Source organism: Trichomonas vaginalis, chromosome IV (genome assembly GCF_026262505.1).
Source record: "Trichomonas vaginalis G3 chromosome IV, whole genome shotgun sequence".
NCBI classification, from domain to species: Eukaryota; Parabasalia; order Trichomonadida; family Trichomonadidae; genus Trichomonas; species Trichomonas vaginalis.
Genome location: NC_067206.1, coordinates 19832412 through 19854245, shown reverse-complemented (window position 1 = coordinate 19854245; position 21834 = coordinate 19832412). Strand labels below are relative to the sequence as shown.

Here is a 21834-nt window from a genome sequence, read left to right as displayed (position 1 = left end):
TGCGGAATAGTGTGTCATTCTTGGAGATTTGCACTGGCAAATGCCCACTAGAATGGCACATGCAGACCGACAAGAGTGCACTGTAGCACTTTGTCTGTCAAACGATCGACAAACTATGCAGGCAGCTTAAGCTCACCTAGGGAGGTGTTTTTCTGGAATTTGGTGTTCTTAGTGAGTACTCAGGAGCCGAAGATACGGAACCAAACAGGCTTCAAGCTGTAGCATCTCGCATGTGACTCATTTTTTTTAAACCGCTTCAAACCGTTCATCTCGACCATTTTAGTTTCAATGCATATTTTTTATACTCTAATCAAAGTAATTTTGTTTAAATTGATGCTCGCAAAAGTAAACAAAACTTTAAAAAAAAAGATTATTGTGATTCGAACCTATTCCTTTTATCTTCAATACTATCCCATTATACCAAAAATATTTTAGTAATAAATTGAATTAATACTATAAGATTGCTACTAAATACTTTTCGAAAATACCAAATGAATATCTTTAGCATATTGATATCTCCCATGAAGCATTGTTTCTCTCGAAAATAACGAAAATTCAAATATAATTCTAAAAATATCAGATTGAAATTAAATGATATTAATTAAAATATGCAGATATTTATATGTACAATATATACAAGCATAAACCAATTTTCTTTTGTATGATAACATCATAAAAAAAATCTCCAAATTTTATTTCATATTATTTTTTATTAATTTTAATTTTAATTATTTAATTATGATATGCCAATTTTAATTATTGCTAAATAATAGCTTAACAAGATACATGTGATTTCCAAATTTTTTAAATAAATCGATAAGATATGTTAAAAAATGGGGAACCTCGGGGAAAGAATATATCCTCCAAAATACAATACTTCAAAATTCTAACAAAGTAATATTTATACAACATTTTTAAAATATGCACATTTGTATTCGTTTTTACCCAATCCTCAAATACCACATTTAATAAAAACTTATAAATAATCGAATACAACAAAATAAATAATGTAAATATCAATAACCATGAAAATGCGTTTTAAGGTTATTTTTTATCTTGAATTTTAAGCAATTACTATGTATCATTAATCAGGAGAATGTTCTCCAATCTTAATAAATACATTTAAAATGAATTATCTCATTCTGGTAAAAAGATTTTTTATCGAACCTCAAGATTTGTTCTAGCAAATCGGGAAAACTCTAAACTAGCTCACCTTGATAACTCCAGTCGAGTGAAATAAGAATTGGCACATAATTAAAGATATATTTGATCATAATCTTCATTTTTCTATAAATAGTCTACAAAACATAATATCCGTGTATTTAAATAATGACACTCAACAAATTTTTGATTTTTGTTTATCTAGATAATCTCATCCCATGCGAATATATCTTTTTTAAACCAATTCACATTACCATATTCATATACAACAAGAACTTATACTAAATAAACATATAAATAGGGTTCAACACATTTTTCTAAATCACAATTCCTGTTACCCCCATCATTTTTTCGAAAACAACATAGAGTTGCAAGATTACCTACAAAGAATCTTATACCATAAATATCATACCCTGGTTATGAGAACAAAAGTCGTTATTTGAGAAACAATGTTAAAAAGTGTCACTTTTATATTTGATTTGTTTAAAAATGACGGTATTATTTTTCAAAAACCCGTCAGAAAAACAATCACAATAGGAATAAAAATATCAAGAAAGGAAAAATTATGACTTTTGAGAATACTTTTCAGAAGGGATAAGATTAACATTATTGGACTAGGTTGCTAAGTATTTTAATTGGGAACTGGAGCCTGCGTGGCGCATATCTAGAATAAGCACTTCGCAGGCTTCAGTTTCTACCAGATATCTGGGAAACTTTGTCTGAATAACTTAAGATTTGAACAAAGTTTCCCAGATATCTAGTAGGGATTGCTCCTTACGAGGCATATTCTCTAACTATATGCTTCATAAGGAGTAATTCCAGCCTCAGATATTTTTTTCTCTTCATATTTTCTTTCAGATCGATACTTTTGTTTAATCCATCAAAAGTTGCTTCAAAACTCAATTTTAGGTAATTTTATTTATTTATGTCTATTATTTGATTTCAAACTATATTTCCCAAATTATATTTTTTTATTCAAAAATTTATATGAGATTCTCAATATATCTCTCAATTTTATAACTTTATAAATCTCCTTATTATCTGAATTGAAATAAAAGATATTTTTTTCTACTTCATTTCCGATCGTTTTTAGTGACGCAAAAGCCCTTTCAAAAATTTAAAATTCGCTGGGGTCACGACGTAAACCACTCAATATTGAGAAGTTTACATCGTGACGCCACGGTGACGCCAACCCTACCCCAACCCTTCAAATTTCCCATAATGTAACAAGCGAAATGTGGATTTAAGTCAAAGTTGATATGTTATTCCATAATTCATTACATTATTTGATATTATTGTTCCTTACAATCATTTATTTTTGTTTTTATTAACTTTACAAAATTTATGAGTCGGGGAATTGTTCTGAACTACGAATATATTGGCTCACATATCAAAGATTATATTCAAGAGGATACTCTCTTTAGTACATTCGAAGTAGAAGATATCGAATCAATCATGAAATTCGCGAATTTAACACCTGATGACTTCAATTCTCTTCTTGTGCAATCTCATTCTGTCATTTCAGCATCCAAATTGTATACCTGCACTCGAAATGCAAATATTTCAATAAACAACTTGCAAGATGCCATTTCAACACTTACATCAGTTCAAAAGTACATGAAGATGCGAATCTTCGAAGGAATTATTGGCTTTTTAGAACAATCACAAAAGGATCAATCCATTACAACAAATAAAATCGAAAAACTTCAAGCAGATTTAAATCAGATCCAAAAAGAAAAAGAAAACGTTGAGAAAGAAATGCAAACTCTTCGCTCTCAACTCAAAGAGAAAGAAGGAAACGATTTACCAAAAGAATTTCTTTCGAAAATTTCCGAACTTAAAAATTCCAAAAATTTTGATCAAATCTGCAAATTCTTTGAAGAAATTTCAGAAAAAGGAAATCAAAAAATGATGCAAAAAGCATGTGAAGAAGAACTTTGGAAAATACAAAATCCTGGTTATTATGGTACAAATGTACTTCATGAAGCATCTTACCAAGGAAATCTAAGACTTGTTAAATCTCTCATTGAATGTGGCTGTGACAAAGAAATCAAAGACAAAGATGGAGATACTCCACTCATTTATGCATCAGAAAAAGGTCATCTTGAAGTTGTTAAATATCTTATCTCTGTTGGAGCTGATAAAGAAGCAAAGAATAGTTTTGGATGGACTCCACTCATTTGGGCATCAATATATGGTCATCTTGAAGTTGTTCAATATCTTATCTCTGTTGGAGCTGATAAAGAAGCAAAGGATAATAATGGATGGACTCCACTCATTTATGCATCAAGATATGGTCAACTTGAAGTTGTTAAATATCTTACTTCACTTGGAGCTGATAAAGAAGCAAACAGTAATGATTGAAAAACAGCACTTAATCATGACATAAGCTGCTCATATAATGAAATTTATAATTATAATTAATGCATTAATTATATATTAAGGATGATCACGAAAAGAATTTACTACGTAAAAATTATGTGTTTTTCTAAAAAATAACTCTTCTTTATAAAAACGTTAACATCTTTTATAAAAATCAGAGATTTTTTATAATTTAATGACATTTTCTATATATGATTTGACTTTTTCTATAAACATATTTTGCATATACTTAGCTGATGTTTTATGCGGAATCAACATATTCCTAGCTTTAACATTTTCTATAAGTTCATCTTGAACTATAAATTATTAGTATTCGCAAAATATTTACATTTTTTAGAAAATATCAACATTTTCTAGAAAATGTTTAATTTCTAGAAAAGCTTTTCTTTCTAGAAAAACATTAGATTTTTTAGAAATACCCATAATTTTTATGAGTAAAATTCTTTTCGCGATCATCCCTATTGTTTTTATAAATCTTAATAATGTATGCTGAGATTTACTATTTACTATATAATTTTTCATCGGATTCAAAAATTAAATTACCAGGAAATCGGGTTTGAATTCTGGAATAGAAACAACAGAGCCCCTTCCTGGCCTTTCATCGACTCTTCATAGAATGTCACTTTTTGTTCCCAAATCCCCCATGGGGACCTTCAAAATTGAATCAATAATAAAATCAAAAAAAAATCAAACATTAAACTTATTTTATTATTGATTAATATATTACCTTTAATAAAAATCAAAATCATGCCATTATAAAGCTCATATGGCTAAAATTTAAGAAAAATTAAATAACAATTCTCTGAAAATGCAAGAAAATTCATCAAAAATTAGATAAATGTATTTTAAATATTAACGAGGTGTTATATATATTATAATATTTGAACTTCATTAATCAATAATTATTTTGACACTTTACAAATAGACTCTGACTTCATCAAACAAAGCTCCTCAATTTTTGTCACCCAACGTCCCCCACTTGGGGACGCAATCATCCTTTGTCTATATGAAAAAAAATGTATATGCACAGGATCAATAGGATTCTATCATGTTGAAAGAAGGAAAATTGAATTACAAAAATTATTTTACTTTAATTTCAAGGACTTTAAATACAATGTGATAATTTGATTCATTCCGTAATAGAAAATTGATCATATATCAAATATTTTTCAATAAATCAGATTTTGAAACCAGATGCAGACATTTTGATAAAAGAATTGAATAATCTATGTTTTAAACTTGGTATATATGAAAGAAGAATCTCTATATTAATAAAATTCAAGCGATCGATAAAAAAATTTTTTTTCAAAAAATGGAATTCCCTTCACAAAGCCAGTTCTTCTTTAATTCACCAAAAGGTAAGATACATTATCGTTGGTACAGATCGAGTAATGAATCATCCTGTGTTTGTGTTCTTCCAGGATTCTCATTCCCTGCAAGTTTATACCATAACTTTGCTTTAGGACTTTATGAAAGTGGTTATTCAGTTATTGTTGTTGATTATTGGGGCAGGGGCCACACATCTGCTCAAAGAGATGATGAATATACATTAGAATCTAATAGAAGTCTTGTTGTTTCATTACTCGAACATTTATCTGTCAACAAATGCACATTTGTCGGCTTTTCATATGGATGTGCAGTAGCTGCATTGATTGCTGCTACGAAAAATGAGATTGTTAACAAAATCGTTCTTTGTTCGCCATTCCATTGCAACGGAGAACCGATCACACCACTCCAACAATTAACACTTTCCATACCAATCCTCGGTAATCTTGTTTTCAAGTTTTCTGCCAGAAGAAACGTTCCATTTTCACTTGAAAATCAAATCAGCGAGCGTCCAAACAAGAAAGAACTTATCGATACAATATCCCCTCATATTATACAGCACAGTATTTCTAGAAGCAGCGAAATTACTCAATCTATTGGCAGCTTTGACTTGAGCCAAGTAGAACGTGCCATTGCTGGCCTAGTCGATATCAACAAGCAGATCCTTGTTTTGTGTGGCTCTAAAGACAAAATTATCCACGTTGAACAATGCCAAGTTTGGTGGAGCAAATGGGTGCCAAACTCATCTTTCCTTTTGATACCAAATAGTGGACATCTCATATTCCTTGAAGAACCTGCTGCTACTCTTGCTGCAATCAAACAATTTTTGAAATGAAATTTTTTATTATTCTGTTTTTTTCTTGTAATAAAAAAAATTAACTATTTATAACTGTTTCTTTCCATAGTTTAAGCTTGCTAAAAGTAGAGAATGATAAACAAAATTTTGAAAATTACTTTGATAACGCAAGTTAGCTTTCAAAGAACGCATAGATTTGATACCCTGAAACCCCATAAGAGAAATAGTGAGTTTCCTCCAGTCCCCTTTTGATCATCTTCCGATCAAAATCGACTTTAAAAATATAAAATTTTTATATTCATTTTAATCTAAATTTTTATTTTCGAAAGGAAAAATTATAGAAAATCAAGAATTGAATAAGAGAAACATAAGGATTTTCGTTACTCTACTTATATTCATTATAATTTTAAAATTTAATTTTCTATCCTAGGGATGCGTTAAACACGCCATTTGACCGGGCGTACATTTTTTATGTTCGCCCAAAAATTTCGCCATTTGAGAAATTCAAAAATTAAAAATAAAATTTTAATCTTGATTTTTTTATTTTCGTGATTTTTTTGAAACTTACATAAGCGATGAAATACTTTTTTTTAAGTAATCGTTTATTATATATAAATATATCTTAATAAATTTAATTCCTTAAGGTAGAGCGTGTTCAAATTTAAAATCTCATACAATATTTTCTTAATGGCGTATTTTTCTGAGGTCGCCCAAATAAAGGCGAATTCAAAATTGAGAACTCCAAGGCGTATGGCGAGTATTCAAAAAGTACGCCACTTACAAAATATTGAATGTGGATTATCAATTTTTTGGCGTGTTCAATTTCAAATTTTGATATTTATGTTTATTTTATTCAGTATAATGCTAAAAATTAAAATATAAAATTCATAGAATTTTTTCTTTGAAAATATTTTACATTTTTATTAGACCACTCCTAGACTAGTCATCAGGTTATCCTCAGATCATCCTCAGACTACTCCTTATCAGATTACTCATCATCCTCAGACTACTCCTTAGACCCCTCCTCATCAGACTACTCCTCAGATCTTCCTCCTGAGACTACTCTTCAGACTACTCCTTAGAGTCCTCCTCATCAGACTAGTCCTGAGACTAGTCCTCAGACTACTCCTGAAACTACTCCTCAGATTATCCGCAGACTCCTCCTCAGATTATCCTCAAACTACTCCTCAGTCTAATCCTCAGACTAGTCCTCAGATTATCCTCAAACTACTCCTCGGTTTAATCCTCAGACTCCTCCTCAGATTATGCTCAGATTATCCTCAAACTCCTCAGACTACTCCTCAAACTCCTCAGATTATCATCAAACTCCTCAAACTACTTCTCGGTCTAATCCTCAGACTCCTCCTCAGATTATCACTTTACATATATATATCGATAACTAAATAATTACTTATTATACTTTCTTTATTTTTTTTTAATTTTAAAATAATATTAATATATCTTTCTACGTTTAATGATGAAAAGAGAAAGAGGAGTAAAAAGAGGAAAGAGAAAAGAAAGAGAGAGAGAGAAAAAAAAAGAAAGAAAGAAAAAAAAAGGACGGCGATAATTTTGTATTGTTTTGTTATTCGGCCGAATGGCGGGTACGAAGTAGCCGCCATTCGGCCCCAAAAATGGCGTATTATTCTATTTTTAAACGGTCATGGCGTAAAACCGTCGCATCCCTATTCTATCCTTCGGAAAGATTTTTTCTATTTTTCAAGTTATATGAATTACTTTATGAGAATAAGATTGGAATTAAGTGATAAGAATTATTCATAACTCAGTGTGTTACTCATCAACTTAGCTGGATATATTTGTAACACCATTTGCAAGATAAATATAGCTGGATATAACTCTTTCCCACAGAAGGTTTCCTTCATATACATACACAATCAATTGTGTTATGCATACTCATGTATGGTATGTCAAATTTTTGGCTATAATTGAATCAATTGTGATATACAAAAGAGAGATAATCACGTGAGCCGAAACATTGATGGTCAGCAAATCAATTAGAAATGAGAAATCATAGAAAATCGAAAATTTCGCATAAATTTAGATGAAAATTTGCAATTTTAATTATATAATTATGAATTCCATTGATAGGTTCGACTATTTATCATGTAATTTCAAAAAATTATTTCAAGATATCATCCAAAATTTGTATCGAAAAAACGGTTTTGGTCTCCCTTTTGAAATGGGTGTTGACCTTGATCACAGAGTTCCCCGTAAACAGAGGCAAGAGCCAAAGACAGCTGATGCCCAAATGAAGATGCTCCACAACCTTTACGCATTTCTCGCTCGTCGTACAGGCAACGACTTCAATGCCAAGATTGCCCACCGTCTTTGCATTTCCCGCACAAACAGGCGCCCATACTCTCTTAGCCGCCTTGCTACAGCTCTTAACGGCAAGGAAACTGAGACAATCGCCGTTCTTGTTGCTAAGATCACCAATGATGAACGCCTCCTTGAAGTTCCAAAGATGAAGGTTTGCGCTCTTAAGTTCACAGAAACCGCCCGCGCCCGCATCCTTGCTGCTGGTGGTGAATGCATCACATTCGATCAGCTTGCTCAGCTCCGCCCAACAGGTGACAAGTGCCTCCTTCTTGAAGGTGATCGCACACGCCGCCTTGTTAACAAGCACTTCGGCGCTGCCCCAGGTGATGACAACTCCAAGACACGTCCAAAGGTTGCTTCTCACGGCCGTAAGTTCGAAATGGCTCGTGGCCGCAGGAAATCGAGATGGTACCACGCTTAAGATAAATATCATATAAATTTCAAGGCATCATGCTTTTCCTTCGTATTTTACAAATATTAGAAATTTATTTTTCGATTTTTAAAAATGGTATTGATTTTAACAATACTAACTTCTCTTTTTGGTCAGAAAAAAGACAAGAGTGTGTTATATTGAGACAAAAACCTTGAGATACTATCTCTAAAATTTATTCTTCAATAATTAATATTTTTTTTGTTTGTTTCGTGTTTTAAATTACTAATTTCGTGTACTGTACTCTTTTACAGACTCAACTGGGCTATCCTCACATATAAACATGTGAGAAAAACTGATATTTACGCAGTTCGTATTCTGATCTCATGACATATAATAGCAATAACTACATTTATACAACACACCTCATAAAGTCTAAGCGTTCAAAGCCTATGAAAATTTGTAATCTCTGCATTATTTCAATATAAGCTCCATTTTTAAAAATTATGCAAAAATTTGTAAATTTCATCAGACTATTTCAGAGGATTGAGTTTAGACTCAATCCTCTGAAATAGTCTGATGAAATTATTAATCTCCTCACTCTGCCAATATCAGCTCTATTTCAGACTAGAATTAAATATCAAATGAGATAAAAAATTGAAAAAAAGCAAGGTGAAAAAATGGTCATCGATAAAGACATCACTTTGGTGTATTTTTAAATACTGTATCTTATAGGGAGGAAAGATGTACCAGGTGCTTGGACTGAAGCCCAGTATTCGCCAAGATATGAGCCACCAAAGTTGAAAATTTTGAGAGGAGATAGGTGGTCGGTCAGAACCCTTAAAAATTCAGGAAAAGTAAATGCTTATGCGCAATTGAATGATATCAAGAATGTTTGAATATGCAATTGAATAATATCAATAATGTTTGAATATGCAATTGAATGATATTAATTAACGAACTCGTCTATTGTTAAATGAGAAATATTGAAATGCATCAAAATCAAAATTTTTCTGAATATTAACTTCACAAATATATGATGAAAAGTGAGAAAGTTTGTGAATAGAATATATATTTTGAACATTATTTGTTGTAACTGATTGATATGTTTTTTCTGCCTAGTCACAGAAAGAATCTTTAACTGTAATTGAACCAGAATATTCATGATGAAATTCTACTCCTAGCCCTTTGTTTCCAAGAAATGAACAGTTTTCAATAAGAACAGTTGAATAAAATGAATCTAATGTTCCATAATAAGATTTTTTGTGTTCATTATTCAAAACATTACAAAAAATAAAATGATGGTTACCACCACTTAATTCTAAAATTCTATATTTCGATGTTGTGTTACAAAATGATGAATATGTTACGTTACATAGACTTGTAGGCGATGCTAGAGATATTCCTGATTCTTCCTTAGCTTTACAGAAACTTGTATTAATTGTTTTCACTTCAATGTTTCCACACGCAAGATAATTTGTTGCAGAATTTTTTAAATTTCCGCATTCATAAAAAGAACTTTCGTAAAGATAATTTTTTTCATTTGATATCGGAGCTAAGTAAATGTATGAATGATGTCCCCAAGCATCATTTGTTTTTGATTTGTAACCACATGTTCGGTATTGGATAATGGAACTTTCACATTTAAAGTAGATTGATCCACTAAACTTTCTACTGCTACAGTTATTAAATGAACAATCAGAACTAAGAAACTTATTATTCCAATAATCAAAATAAATAGCACTATAATTAGTTTTAATATCAATGAATATACAGTTGTATAAGAAACATTCATTTTCTCTTGACATTATCCTAGCATTATTACCTGAAATAACAACGGATTTTGGAGAATTTTCGTAAAAGAGTTCCCAAACATCATTTGGAGCTTGATCAGAGTGTAAATTCTTTATATTTGAAATGCGATTTGGTTTTGTTATCTGTAAATTGTGATTGAATTTCATTTTCATAAAAATTGACATTTTTTAATTCAAAATTTCAATTATGCGGAATTTTTATTTGAATCCGTGAAATTTCTATGCTTTAGATTATTAGCTACCATTTTACAGCTAACATTCGTGAAAATGATGAAAACCATTCAAATCATATGCAAAGTAGTATATGTGGAAGGGTTTAGTGACTTTTTTTGTAAACGTAAGAATTCTTACAATATTGAACGATTTTGTATCATTTTTTTAACATATGAAGTAAAAAATGTATGATTCTTACGGTTTTTATTCTTACGTTTTTGAATAAATCAAGATTTAAAAAATTTTCAAAATTGTAAGACATTTACACTCAGCCCTACTTTCCCAACATTTAGAATAAGGTTATTGCCCTAAAATTCAGTTATAGACACTTAGGAGAGCATTTAAGCCATGATATTTTGGCATATGATAGAGAAACATCTTATAAACATTTTCAGTATGTTTTCCTATAAAATAACGATCTCACATGAAATTACTAAAATATCAAATTTTGATTTTCACTTTAAAGTTGGGAGAATACTCTACAGTGACAGGGTATACAATTTTAACCTTTGTTTTGATTATAAATAAAGTATTGATAGAGATATGAGTTGTACAGAATTATACACGTGTGTTTAATCAAATGTAAGTTGTGCAACAATAATGATTAGCTAGATAGTATATTAAGGAACTGTGATTTATGATCTAATTCAATAAGATGTAAATGATATTCAAATATATTAAATAAATGCGAATGTTCAAGATGTGAAATCGTTAGTTAATTGTTGTATATAGATATTTTACTGTGATTAATGAATTTTTTAACAATTTAAAATTATCAAATTTCAAAATATGCGCAATGAGATAATTTGAGAGTATTTTGAGAACTGAAGACTTATGATTTAGTGTTTTTGAATAAGCACATCAATATAAAGATAGAAAATAAATTGAGATATAATTTTTTTGAAGGTATTATAAGGGTGGAGGTAGTAGGATAAATTTTTAATGTTCTATACTTTCATGGCAAATAATTAAATAGAAGTAAAACTTTGTTTTAAGAATTGAAAATTTTAAATAAAAAAGGAATGTTAGTAATGCTAATTTATTTGATTCCGGGGACACCCCGGTTATCAAATATATTTATTAAAATGGAAAATCTCTCACTTTTCGAAAAAATCGAAACTGCAAGGATCTCCGATTCTCGATATGATAATTTATTTGATTCCGGGGACCCCGGTTATCAAATATATTTATTAGAACGGAAAATCTCTCACTTTTCGAAAAAATCGAAACTGCAAGGATCTCCGATTCTCGATATGATAATTTATTTGATTCCGGGGGACGCCCCGGTTATCAAATATATTTATTAGAACGGAAAATCTCTCACTTTTCGAAAAAATCGAAACTGCAAGGATCTCCGATTCTCGATATGATAATTTATTTGATTCCGGGGGACGCCCCGGTTATCAAATATATTTATTAGAACGGAAAATCTCTCACTTTTCGAAAAAATCGAAACTGCAAGGATCTCCGATTCTCGATATGATAATTTATTTGATTCCGGAGGACGCCCCGGTTATCAAATATATTTATTAGAACGGAAAATCTCTCACTTTTCGAAAAAATCGAAACTGCAAGGATCTCCGATTCTCGATATGATAATTTATTTGATTCCGGGGGACGCCCCGGTTATCAAATATATTTATTAGAACGGAAAATCTCTCACTTTTCGAAATTTTTTTTAACAAAAATATGGCATTCTTAAATTATAGTTACATGTTATTTCACAATCATTATCATTAAAAAATTCAATTATTCAAGTTGTTTTGTCCCGACGGTTTTTACGGTTATAAAAATGGTTGCGAACTCAATCCATCAGCAAAATGTCGGTTGGGGTGCCCTTCTTGGCCTCCTGAGTACTCACCAAGATACCCCCAGCTCCCGCAAAACACCTCCCTTAGGTGAGCATTAACTGATGACATGAGTTAACAATTCTACAAAATCATCAAGCATGAAGGTTTATGATTTATAAATCAAAATCTCAGAAACTGCTTGACTTTGCAAGTTGCTGTCTTTACCGGTTACTCTGCTGCAATCTCTTTTCTGATTGCAGGCAGAGTTCTGCATCCTGAGGACTTTGCCTTGCAGATATGCTTGTAATCACTACGTGAGCAACTTGGTGTTGCAAGTTGCTGTCTTTACCGGTTACTCTGCTGCAATCTCTTTTCTGATTGCAGGCAAAGTTCTGCATCCTGAGGACTTTGCCTTGCAGATATGCTTGTAATCACTACGTGAGCAACTTGGTGTTGCAAGTTGCTGTCTTTACCGGTTAGCTTTTTTTGAAGTTTCTTCGCATCTTATATAAGCTCTAGATCAATATTTATCATCAGAATTTGCATCTCATAAAGCACGATATTAATCAAATAGGCAAATTTCATTCGGAGTCTCTCATTAAATGAGAAACTCCGAATGAGATTTGCTCTAAGGTAATGTACTTGTTATGCTTGGCCTAGAAGCAAGGAGGAAACATGTATATGGTTTGTTTATACTGAAGTTATCTGGAATTCTCTCAATTGAGGATTCAAATCCAGATAACAGCAGTATAAGTTAATATTGTTGTGCACCTCAGGTTGTTTATAGGCCCGAGAACGAGAAAAGAATTTATGGTGTGAATTGGCTCGATATATACCTACGCTCTGTAAAAAATACGTTATATTTTCTTTCATATGAGAAAAATGTTTTTCTTTTTTATAATACTATGTGCTTTGTTACTTCATAAATTGTCTATTTTTCTTATTAAAACCTATTTTTTCCGTGTGATTCGGAATCTACGCATTCAAAAAATGCGTTTTCCGCTCTCAGAACGCGAAAATATGAACTACATGACGAGATAAATCGATTTATTATGTTCCTAAATATTCTCATTTTTCAATCTTGCTCAATACTCAAAAATAAGCAGACTCTCAAATAGAGAACATAAAATAACTCATATTTATCATATTAAAATTTTGAAAAAGTCTCCCGAAAAAATCATATTTCGAAAATTTCGAAAAAAATAAGTACATTTTTCGCCAAAGAAAAAAGAAAAATGTTTTTTTTTTGAATTTTTGATGATAATATGCACTCCTGACGGTCGCAGTGTCTCATTCCGGGAGACATTGCCTGTGCATGTCTCCCAGAATGGCATACTGTTCCGCATTCATAACTTGAATGCGGAACTTTGACCGACAAGAGTGCATTGTGCACTCTTGTTGGTCTGCATGTGTCATTCCGGGAGACATTGCCTGTGCATGTCTCCCAGAATGGCATACTGTTCCGCATTCATAACTTGAATGCGGAACTTTGACCGACAAGAGTGCATTGTGCACTCTTGTTGGTCTGCATGTGTCATTCCGGGAGACATTGCCTGTGCATGTCTCCCAGAACGAGACAATTTATTGCAATCAGAATACGATTGCAAAACTTTGACCGACAAGAGTGCATTGTGCACTCTTGTTTGTCATCCACTGATACTTTAGAGAAAATACTTTACTTACATTATTTAAAATATTAATTTCCCTATTTAATATTTATTTATTATTTTTTTGTGCTTTATATTCCCTATGGCATGTACTGAACTATTTTATAGACTCTACCGAGCTATCTCCACATATAAACATTTGACAATAACACATATATACTCTCTTCGTATTCTAGTCTCATGACATATTATTGCAAAAGCTATATTTATACAGCATACCTCATAAAGTCTCATTATATCCCTATCTAAGCGTTCAAAACCTATTTTCCCCACGTAATCTGATTCTTCAGGCTCCGCTGATTCGATTTCTGCTGTCAGATCGTGAAAATATGAATCACATAACAAGATTAACACATGTTACCCAACTTGATATTTTCCGTAAAAAAACAACATCATTTTAGAAAAATTCAATTTTTTCCAAAAGTGTGTGAATTCAAAAAGTCACAATATATCTAGTTATTACCCAGTATTAATTTTTTAATTTAGTTTTTGAGATATTCATTTTATAATACGTATTATTCAGAAAATTAAATACATTTGTAAGGGAAAACGGAATTAATAACAAATATATGAATATCGTGGAAGAGTCAATTTGAAGAAAACATTATTATTTTGGATTTGTGTTAATCTTGTTATGTGATTCATATTTTCACGATCTGACAGCAGAAATCGAATCAGCGGAGCCTGAAGAATCAGATTACGTGGGGAAAATAGGTTTTGAACGCTTAGATAGGGATATAATGAGACTTTATGAGGTATGCTGTATAAATATAGCTTTTGCAATAATATGTCATGAGACTAGAATACGAAGAGAGTATATATGTGTTATTGTCAAATGTTTATATGTGGAGATAGCTCGGTAGAGTCTATAAAATAGTTCAGTACATGCCATAGGGAATATAAAGCACAAAAAATAATAAATAAATATTAAATAGGGAAATTAATATTTTAAATAATGTAAGTAAAGTATTTTCTCTAAGTATCATAGTGGATGACAAACAAGAGTGCACAATGCACTCTTGTCGGTCAAAGTTTTGCAATCGTATTCTGATTGCAATAAATTGTCTCGTTCTGGGAGACATGCACAGGCAATGTCTCCCGGAATGACACATGCAGACCAACAAGAGTGCACAATGCACTCTTGTCGGTCAAAGTTCCGCATTCAAGTTATGAATGCGGAACAGTATGCCATTCTGGGAGACATGCACAGGCAATGTCTCCCGGAATGACACATGCAGACCAACAAGAGTGCACAATACACTCTTGTCGGTCAAAGTTTTGCAATCGTATTCTGATTGCAATAAATTGTCTCGTTCTGGGAGACATGCACAGGCAATGTCTCCCGGAATGACACATGCAGACCAACAAGAGTGCACAATGCACTCTTGTCGGTCAAAGTTCCGCATTCAAGTTATGAATGCGGAACAGTATGCCATTCTGGGAGACATGCACAGGCAATGTCTCCCGGAATGACACATGCAGACCAACAAGAGTGCACAATGCACTCTTGTCGGTCAAAGTTTTGCAATCGTATTCTGATTGCAATAAATTGTCTCGTTCTGGGAGACATGCACAGGCAATGTCTCCCGGAATGACACATGCAGACCAACAAGAGTGCACAATGCACTCTTGTCGGTCAAAGTTCCGCATTCAAGTTATGAATGCGGAACAGTATGCCATTCTGGGAGACATGCACAGGCAATGTCTCCCGGAATGACACATGCAGACCAACAAGAGTGCACAATGCACTCTTGTCGGTCAAAGTTCCGCATTCAAGTTATGAATGCGGAACACTATGCCATTCTGGGAGACATGCACAGGCAATGTCTCCCGGAATGACACATGCAGACCAACAAGAGTGCACAATGCACTCTTGTCGGTCAAAGTTTTGCAATCGTATTCTGATTGCAATAAATTGTCTCGTTCTGGGAGACATGCACAGGCAATGTCTCCCGGAATGACACATGCAGACCAACAAGAGTGCACAATGCACTCTTGTCGGTCAAAGTTCCGCATTCAAGTTATGAATGCGGAACAGTATGCCATTCTGGGAGACATGCACAGGCAATGTCTCCCGGAATGACACATGCAGACCAACAAGAGTGCACAATGCACTCTTGTCGGTCAAAGTTTTGCAATCGTATTCTGATTGCAATAAATTGTCTCATTCTGGGAGACATGCACAGGCAATGTCTCCCGGAATGACACATGCAGACCAACAAGAGTGCACAATGCACTCTTGTCGGTCAAAGTTCCGCATTCAAGTTATGAATGCGGAACAGTATGCCATTCTGGGAGACATGCACAGGCAATGTCTCCCGGAATGACACATGCAGACCAACAAGAGTGCACAATGCACTCTTGTCGGTCAAAGTTCCGCATTCAAGTTATGAATGCGGAACAGTATGCCATTCTGGGAGACATGCACAGGCAATGTCTCCCGGAATGACACATGCAGACCAACAAGAGTGCACAATACACTCTTGTCGGTCAAAGTTTTGCAATCGTATTCTGATTGCAATAAATTGTCTCGTTCTGGGAGACATGCACAGGCAATGTCTCCCGGAATGACACATGCAGACCAACAAGAGTGCACAATGCACTCTTGTCGGTCAAAGTTCCGCATTCAAGTTATGAATGCGGAACAGTATGCCATTCTGGGAGACATGCACAGGCAATGTCTCCCGGAATGACACATGCAGACCAACAAGAGTGCACAATGCACTCTTGTCGGTCAAAGTTCCGCATTCAAGTTATGAATGCGGAACAGTATGCCATTCTGGGAGACATGCACAGGCAATGTCTCCCGGAATGACACATGCAGACCAACAAGAGTGCACAATACACTCTTGTCGGTCAAAGTTTTGCAATCGTATTCTGATTGCAATAAATTGTCTCGTTCTGGGAGACATGCACAGGCAATGTCTCCCGGAATGACACATGCAGACCAACAAGAGTGCACAATGCACTCTTGTCGGTCAAAGTTCCGCATTCAAGTTATGAATGCGGAACAGTATGCCATTCTGGGAGACATGCACAGGCAATGTCTCCCGGAATGACACATGCAGACCAACAAGAGTGCACAATACACTCTTGTCGGTCAAAGTTTTGCAATCGTATTCTGATTGCAATAAATTGTCTCGTTCTGGGAGACATGCACAGGCAATGTCTCCCGGAATGACACATGCAGACCAACAAGAGTGCACAATGCACTCTTGTCGGTCAAAGTTCCGCATTCAAGTTATGAATGCGGAACAGTATGCCATTCTGGGAGACATGCACAGGCAATGTCTCCCGGAATGACACATGCAGACCAACAAGAGTGCACAATGCACTCTTGTCGGTCAAAGTTTTGCAATCGTATTCTGATTGCAATAAATTGTCTCATTCTGGGAGACATGCACAGGCAATGTCTCCCGGAATGACACATGCAGACCAACAAGAGTGCACAATGCACTCTTGTCGGTCAAAGTTCCGCATTCAAGTTATGAATGCGGAACAGTATGCCATTCTGGGAGACATGCACAGGCAATGTCTCCCGGAATGACACATGCAGACCAACAAGAGTGCACAATGCACTCTTGTCGGTCAAAGTTTTGCAATCGTATTCTGATTGCAATAAATTGTCTCATTCTGGGAGACATGCACAGGCAATGTCTCCCGGAATGACACATGCAGACCAACAAGAGTGCACAATGCACTCTTGTCGGTCAAAGTTCCGCATTCAAGTTATGAATGCGGAACAGTATGCCATTCTGGGAGACATGCACAGGCAATGTCTCCCGGAATGACACATGCAGACCAACAAGAGTGCACAATACACTCTTGTCGGTCAAAGTTTTGCATTCGTATTCTGATTGCGGTAAATTGTCTCGTTCTGGGAGACATGCACAGGCAATGTCTCCCGGAATGACACATGCAGACCAACAAGAGTGCACAATGCACTCTTGTCGGTCAAAGTTCCGCATTCAAGTTATGAATGCGGAACACTATGCCATTCTGGGAGACATGCACAGGCAATGTCTCCCGGAATGACACATGCAGACCAACAAGAGTGCACAATACACTCTTGTCGGTCAAAGTTTTGCAATCGTATTCTGATTGCAATAAATTGTCTTCTGGGAGACATGCACAGGCAATGTCTCCCGGAATGACACATGCAGACCAACAAGAGTGCACAATGCACTCTTGTCGGTCAAAGTTCCGCATCAAGTATTATGAATGCGGAACAGTATGCCATTCTGGGAGACATGCACAGGCAATGTCTCCCGGAATGACACATGCAGACCAACAAGAGTGCACAATACACTCTTGTCGGTCAAAGTTTTGCAATCGTATTCTGATTGCAATAAATTGTCTCGTTCTGGGAGACATGCACAGGCAATGTCTCCCGGAATGACACATGCAGACCAACAAGAGTGCACAATGCACTCTTGTCGGTCAAAGTTCCGCATTCAAGTTATGAATGCGGAACAGTATGCCATTCTGGGAGACATGCACAGGCAATGTCTCCCGGAATGACACATGCAGACCAACAAGAGTGCACAATGCACTCTTGTCGGTCAAAGTTCCGCATTCAAGTTATGAATGCGGAACAGTATGCCATTCTGGGAGACATGCACAGGCAATGTCTCCCGGAATGACACATGCAGACCAACAAGAGTGCACAATGCACTCTTGTCGGTCAAAGTTCCGCATTCAAGTTATGAATGCGGAACAGTATGCCATTCTGGGAGACATGCACAGGCAATGTCTCCCGGAATGACACATGCAGACCAACAAGAGTGCACAATGCACTCTTGTCGGTCAAAGTTCCGCATTCAAGTTATGAATGCGGAACAGTATGCCATTCTGGGAGACATGCACAGGCAATGTCTCCCGGAATGACACATGCAGACCAACAAGAGTGCACAATGCACTCTTGTCGGTCAAAGTTCCGCATTCAAGTTATGAATGCGGAACACTATGCCATTCTGGGAGACATGCACAGGCAATGTCTCCCGGAATGACACATGCAGACCAACAAGAGTGCACAATACACTCTTGTCGGTCAAAGTTTTGCAATCGTATTCTGATTGCAATAAATTGTCTCGTTCTGGGAGACATGCACAGGCAATGTCTCCCGGAATGACACATGCAGACCAACAAGAGTGCACAATGCACTCTTGTCGGTCAAAGTTCCGCATTCAAGTTATGAATGCGGAACATATGCCATTCTGGGAGACATGCACAGGCAATGTCTCCCGGAATGACACATGCAGACCAACAAGAGTGCACAATACACTCTTGTCGGTCAAAGTTTTGCAATCGTATTCTGATTGCAATAAATTGTCTCGTTCTGGGAGACATGCACAGGCAATGTCTCCCGGAATGACACATGCAGACCAACAAGAGTGCACAATGCACTCTTGTCGGTCAAAGTTCCGCATTCAAGTTATGAATGCGGAACAGTATGCCATTCTGGGAGACATGCACAGGCAATGTCTCCCGGAATGACACATGCAGACCAACAAGAGTGCACAATACACTCTTGTCGGTCAAAGTTTTGCAATCGTATTCTGATTGCAATAAATTGTCTCGTTCTGGGAGACATGCACAGGCAATGTCTCCCGGAATGACACATGCAGACCAACAAGAGTGCACAATGCACTCTTGTCGGTCAAAGTTCCGCATTCAAGTTATGAATGCGGAACAGTATGCCATTCTGGGAGACATGCACAGGCAATGTCTCCCGGAATGACACATGCAGACCAACAAGAGTGCACAATGCACTCTTGTCGGTCAAAGTTCCGCATTCAAGTTATGAATGCGGAACAGTATGCCATTCTGGGAGACATGCACAGGCAATGTCTCCCGGAATGACACATGCAGACCAACAAGAGTGCACAATGCACTCTTGTCGGTCAAAGTTCCGCATTCAAGTTATGAATGCGGAACAGTATGCCATTCTGGGAGACATGCACAGGCAATGTCTCCCGGAATGACACATGCAGACCAACAAGAGTGAACAATCCGCTTTCTCCTTTGAAATCCAACATTCTAATCACATCTACATTAATAAATTGTTATAAAATACTAATCAAAGATCCAATACAATTCTACTATCTTATTCACACATTACCAATGTTAACACCTCTTATAACTTAAATTATTTCATAAAATTTGTTTTTATATCTTATTATTTTCTCATAATGCTTCTAATACATCTCTAATTTCTTACATTCAAACACCAATATCGTCATACTATCATAAGCACTTAATTTTTTCAAAATTTTAGACTTAAATTTGAGCTACATTTTCATCATCATTTTTAGCCTTAAGCTTCTATAAGGTTATAATACATTATCGTAATATTCTAATATTTATGATTCTTACTACTCAATTCAATATAATCATATAAGTCACTCATAATCAGGAGCATAATTTAAAAATCTATAGCTCATATTTTGACAATTATATATATAGATGATGCATATTGCAATTCCGGTTTCAACACGATCAAATGTCAAACCATGATAAAATATATATCAATTTACAAAATATCGATTAACATTAGAATCCATATCTAATTCCATCAATGCACAAGTTGTAAATGCTTAATTCATCTTTGAGAAACGTGAATAGCACAATTTTATAAGATTATTTGTTGAATATTTAAAATATAAGCCAAATCGAATCTGCTGTATATTACTTTAGTTTATAATTGAATGTTAAATGTGCTCAGATAAATATTTGAGTCAGATATCGCATTTTCTAATTTCAAAATTTATCTCATGAAGTTAGAATTTATTTGATCATACAACATCATATTAGTCAAACTAGAGTTCAATCGCGATTCCAAAATGGAACAATTGCTTGTTTTATCAAAATGTTAAAATATTAATCTAAAAAACTTAATATCTAACCAAAACATTCTAGAAATATCATATACAGGTATATGCAATCTAAATGCACACGAAATACTGAAAATTAAAAAGAATATTTATGAGATTATTAAATCTTATGCATTTCAATGAAGAGTCGATAATTATCATCTCTATAGGTTATATATCAACATATGAGTTTTTGGATTGACCACTACTATACTAATGTGATCAAATTAATCTGATTTCTTGAATTTTCATTTGAAGCATTCGCAGTAGTAGGAGTACCTTCATATATTAACATATTAAAAAATTGCGCCCAGATTCGCAGTTTAATCATGATTTTAAGATTGCATTAGATTTCGAAATGCAGAAAAAAATCACTTTAGATTCCCTTCAAACTCTAAGCATAAGCATGTCTCTATATGAGGAAACTATTTGAGCTATTCATTTGGTGGCCCAAAAACTCATGTTGCCTGAGCGCAGAAAATACCAATTTTTGGACCCTGGGTAGGGGGTCATGCATGTTTTCTAAATGTTGGAAAAGTAGGGCAAATCAAGATTTAAAAAAATTTCAAAATTGTAAGACATTTACACTCAGCCCAAATGTAAATCATTAAAAAATAAACATTAATTTTAAAATAATTTATTTTTTATCTTTTATAAAAGAAGCTATATATATAGATGATGTCAGATATTCCGCGATTAATTAAACATTGTTTAAATCCTGAATGGAATCAATGAAGTCATAATCAAAGACCTCATAAACGAGTAAAAGAAATTAGAAATAAACTTCTTACGAAAAATTAAAACTTAGTTATGTTTATTATTTTATTTTTTTTAATTCGTATGAAATGAGCGTCAAAACTAACGACGTTAAAAAATTAGGATTCACAAATGAGGAAATAAAGAATATATTAAAGGAGGCGGGTTATGAAGTTGATAAATATTATTTAAGAAATTGTCAAAAATTCGCGGAGTTTTTAAATGAGTTTGGTTATGATGGAAAAATGAATAAAGATGATGTTATAAATTTCTTATATCCCACATCTAAAAAAGAAGAAAAACCTAAAGAACCTGATGTTTTCCCTGAATATTATGAAGAACGGATT

At 34.3% G+C, this 21834-nt stretch overlaps 3 protein-coding genes across 3 annotated transcripts, besides 3 other annotated features; all 3 read left to right on the top strand.

Annotated features, from left to right (window-relative positions):
* The first annotated feature begins 1867 nt into the window (after positions 1-1867).
* Positions 1868-1912: a mobile genetic element.
* A 585-nt stretch (positions 1913-2497) lies between these two features.
* TVAGG3_0131110 (protein ubiquitination) lies at positions 2498-3690 on the top strand (the record flags this gene model as incomplete). Its single annotated transcript, XM_001320491.2, has 1 exon — positions 2506-3525. The coding sequence occupies one exon, from the start codon at positions 2506-2508 to the stop codon at positions 3523-3525; it is 1020 nt and encodes a 339-aa protein (XP_001320526.1).
* Positions 3691-4854: 1164 nt separating this feature from the next.
* Positions 4855-6102, top strand: TVAGG3_0131100 (Clan SC, family S33, methylesterase-like serine peptidase; the record flags this gene model as incomplete). Its single annotated transcript, XM_001320492.1, has 1 exon — positions 4856-5704. The coding sequence occupies one exon, from the start codon at positions 4856-4858 to the stop codon at positions 5702-5704; it is 849 nt and encodes a 282-aa protein (XP_001320527.1).
* A 1757-nt stretch (positions 6103-7859) lies between these two features.
* TVAGG3_0131090 (ribosomal protein family) lies at positions 7860-8463 on the top strand (the record flags this gene model as incomplete). The annotated part of the gene is made up of 1 exon (XM_001320493.2): positions 7866-8426. The coding sequence occupies one exon, from the start codon at positions 7866-7868 to the stop codon at positions 8424-8426; it is 561 nt and encodes a 186-aa protein (XP_001320528.1).
* Positions 8464-12754: 4291 nt separating this feature from the next.
* Positions 12755-13448: a mobile genetic element.
* Positions 13449-21495: 8047 nt separating this feature from the next.
* Positions 21496-21834: part of a mobile genetic element that runs on past the window's edge.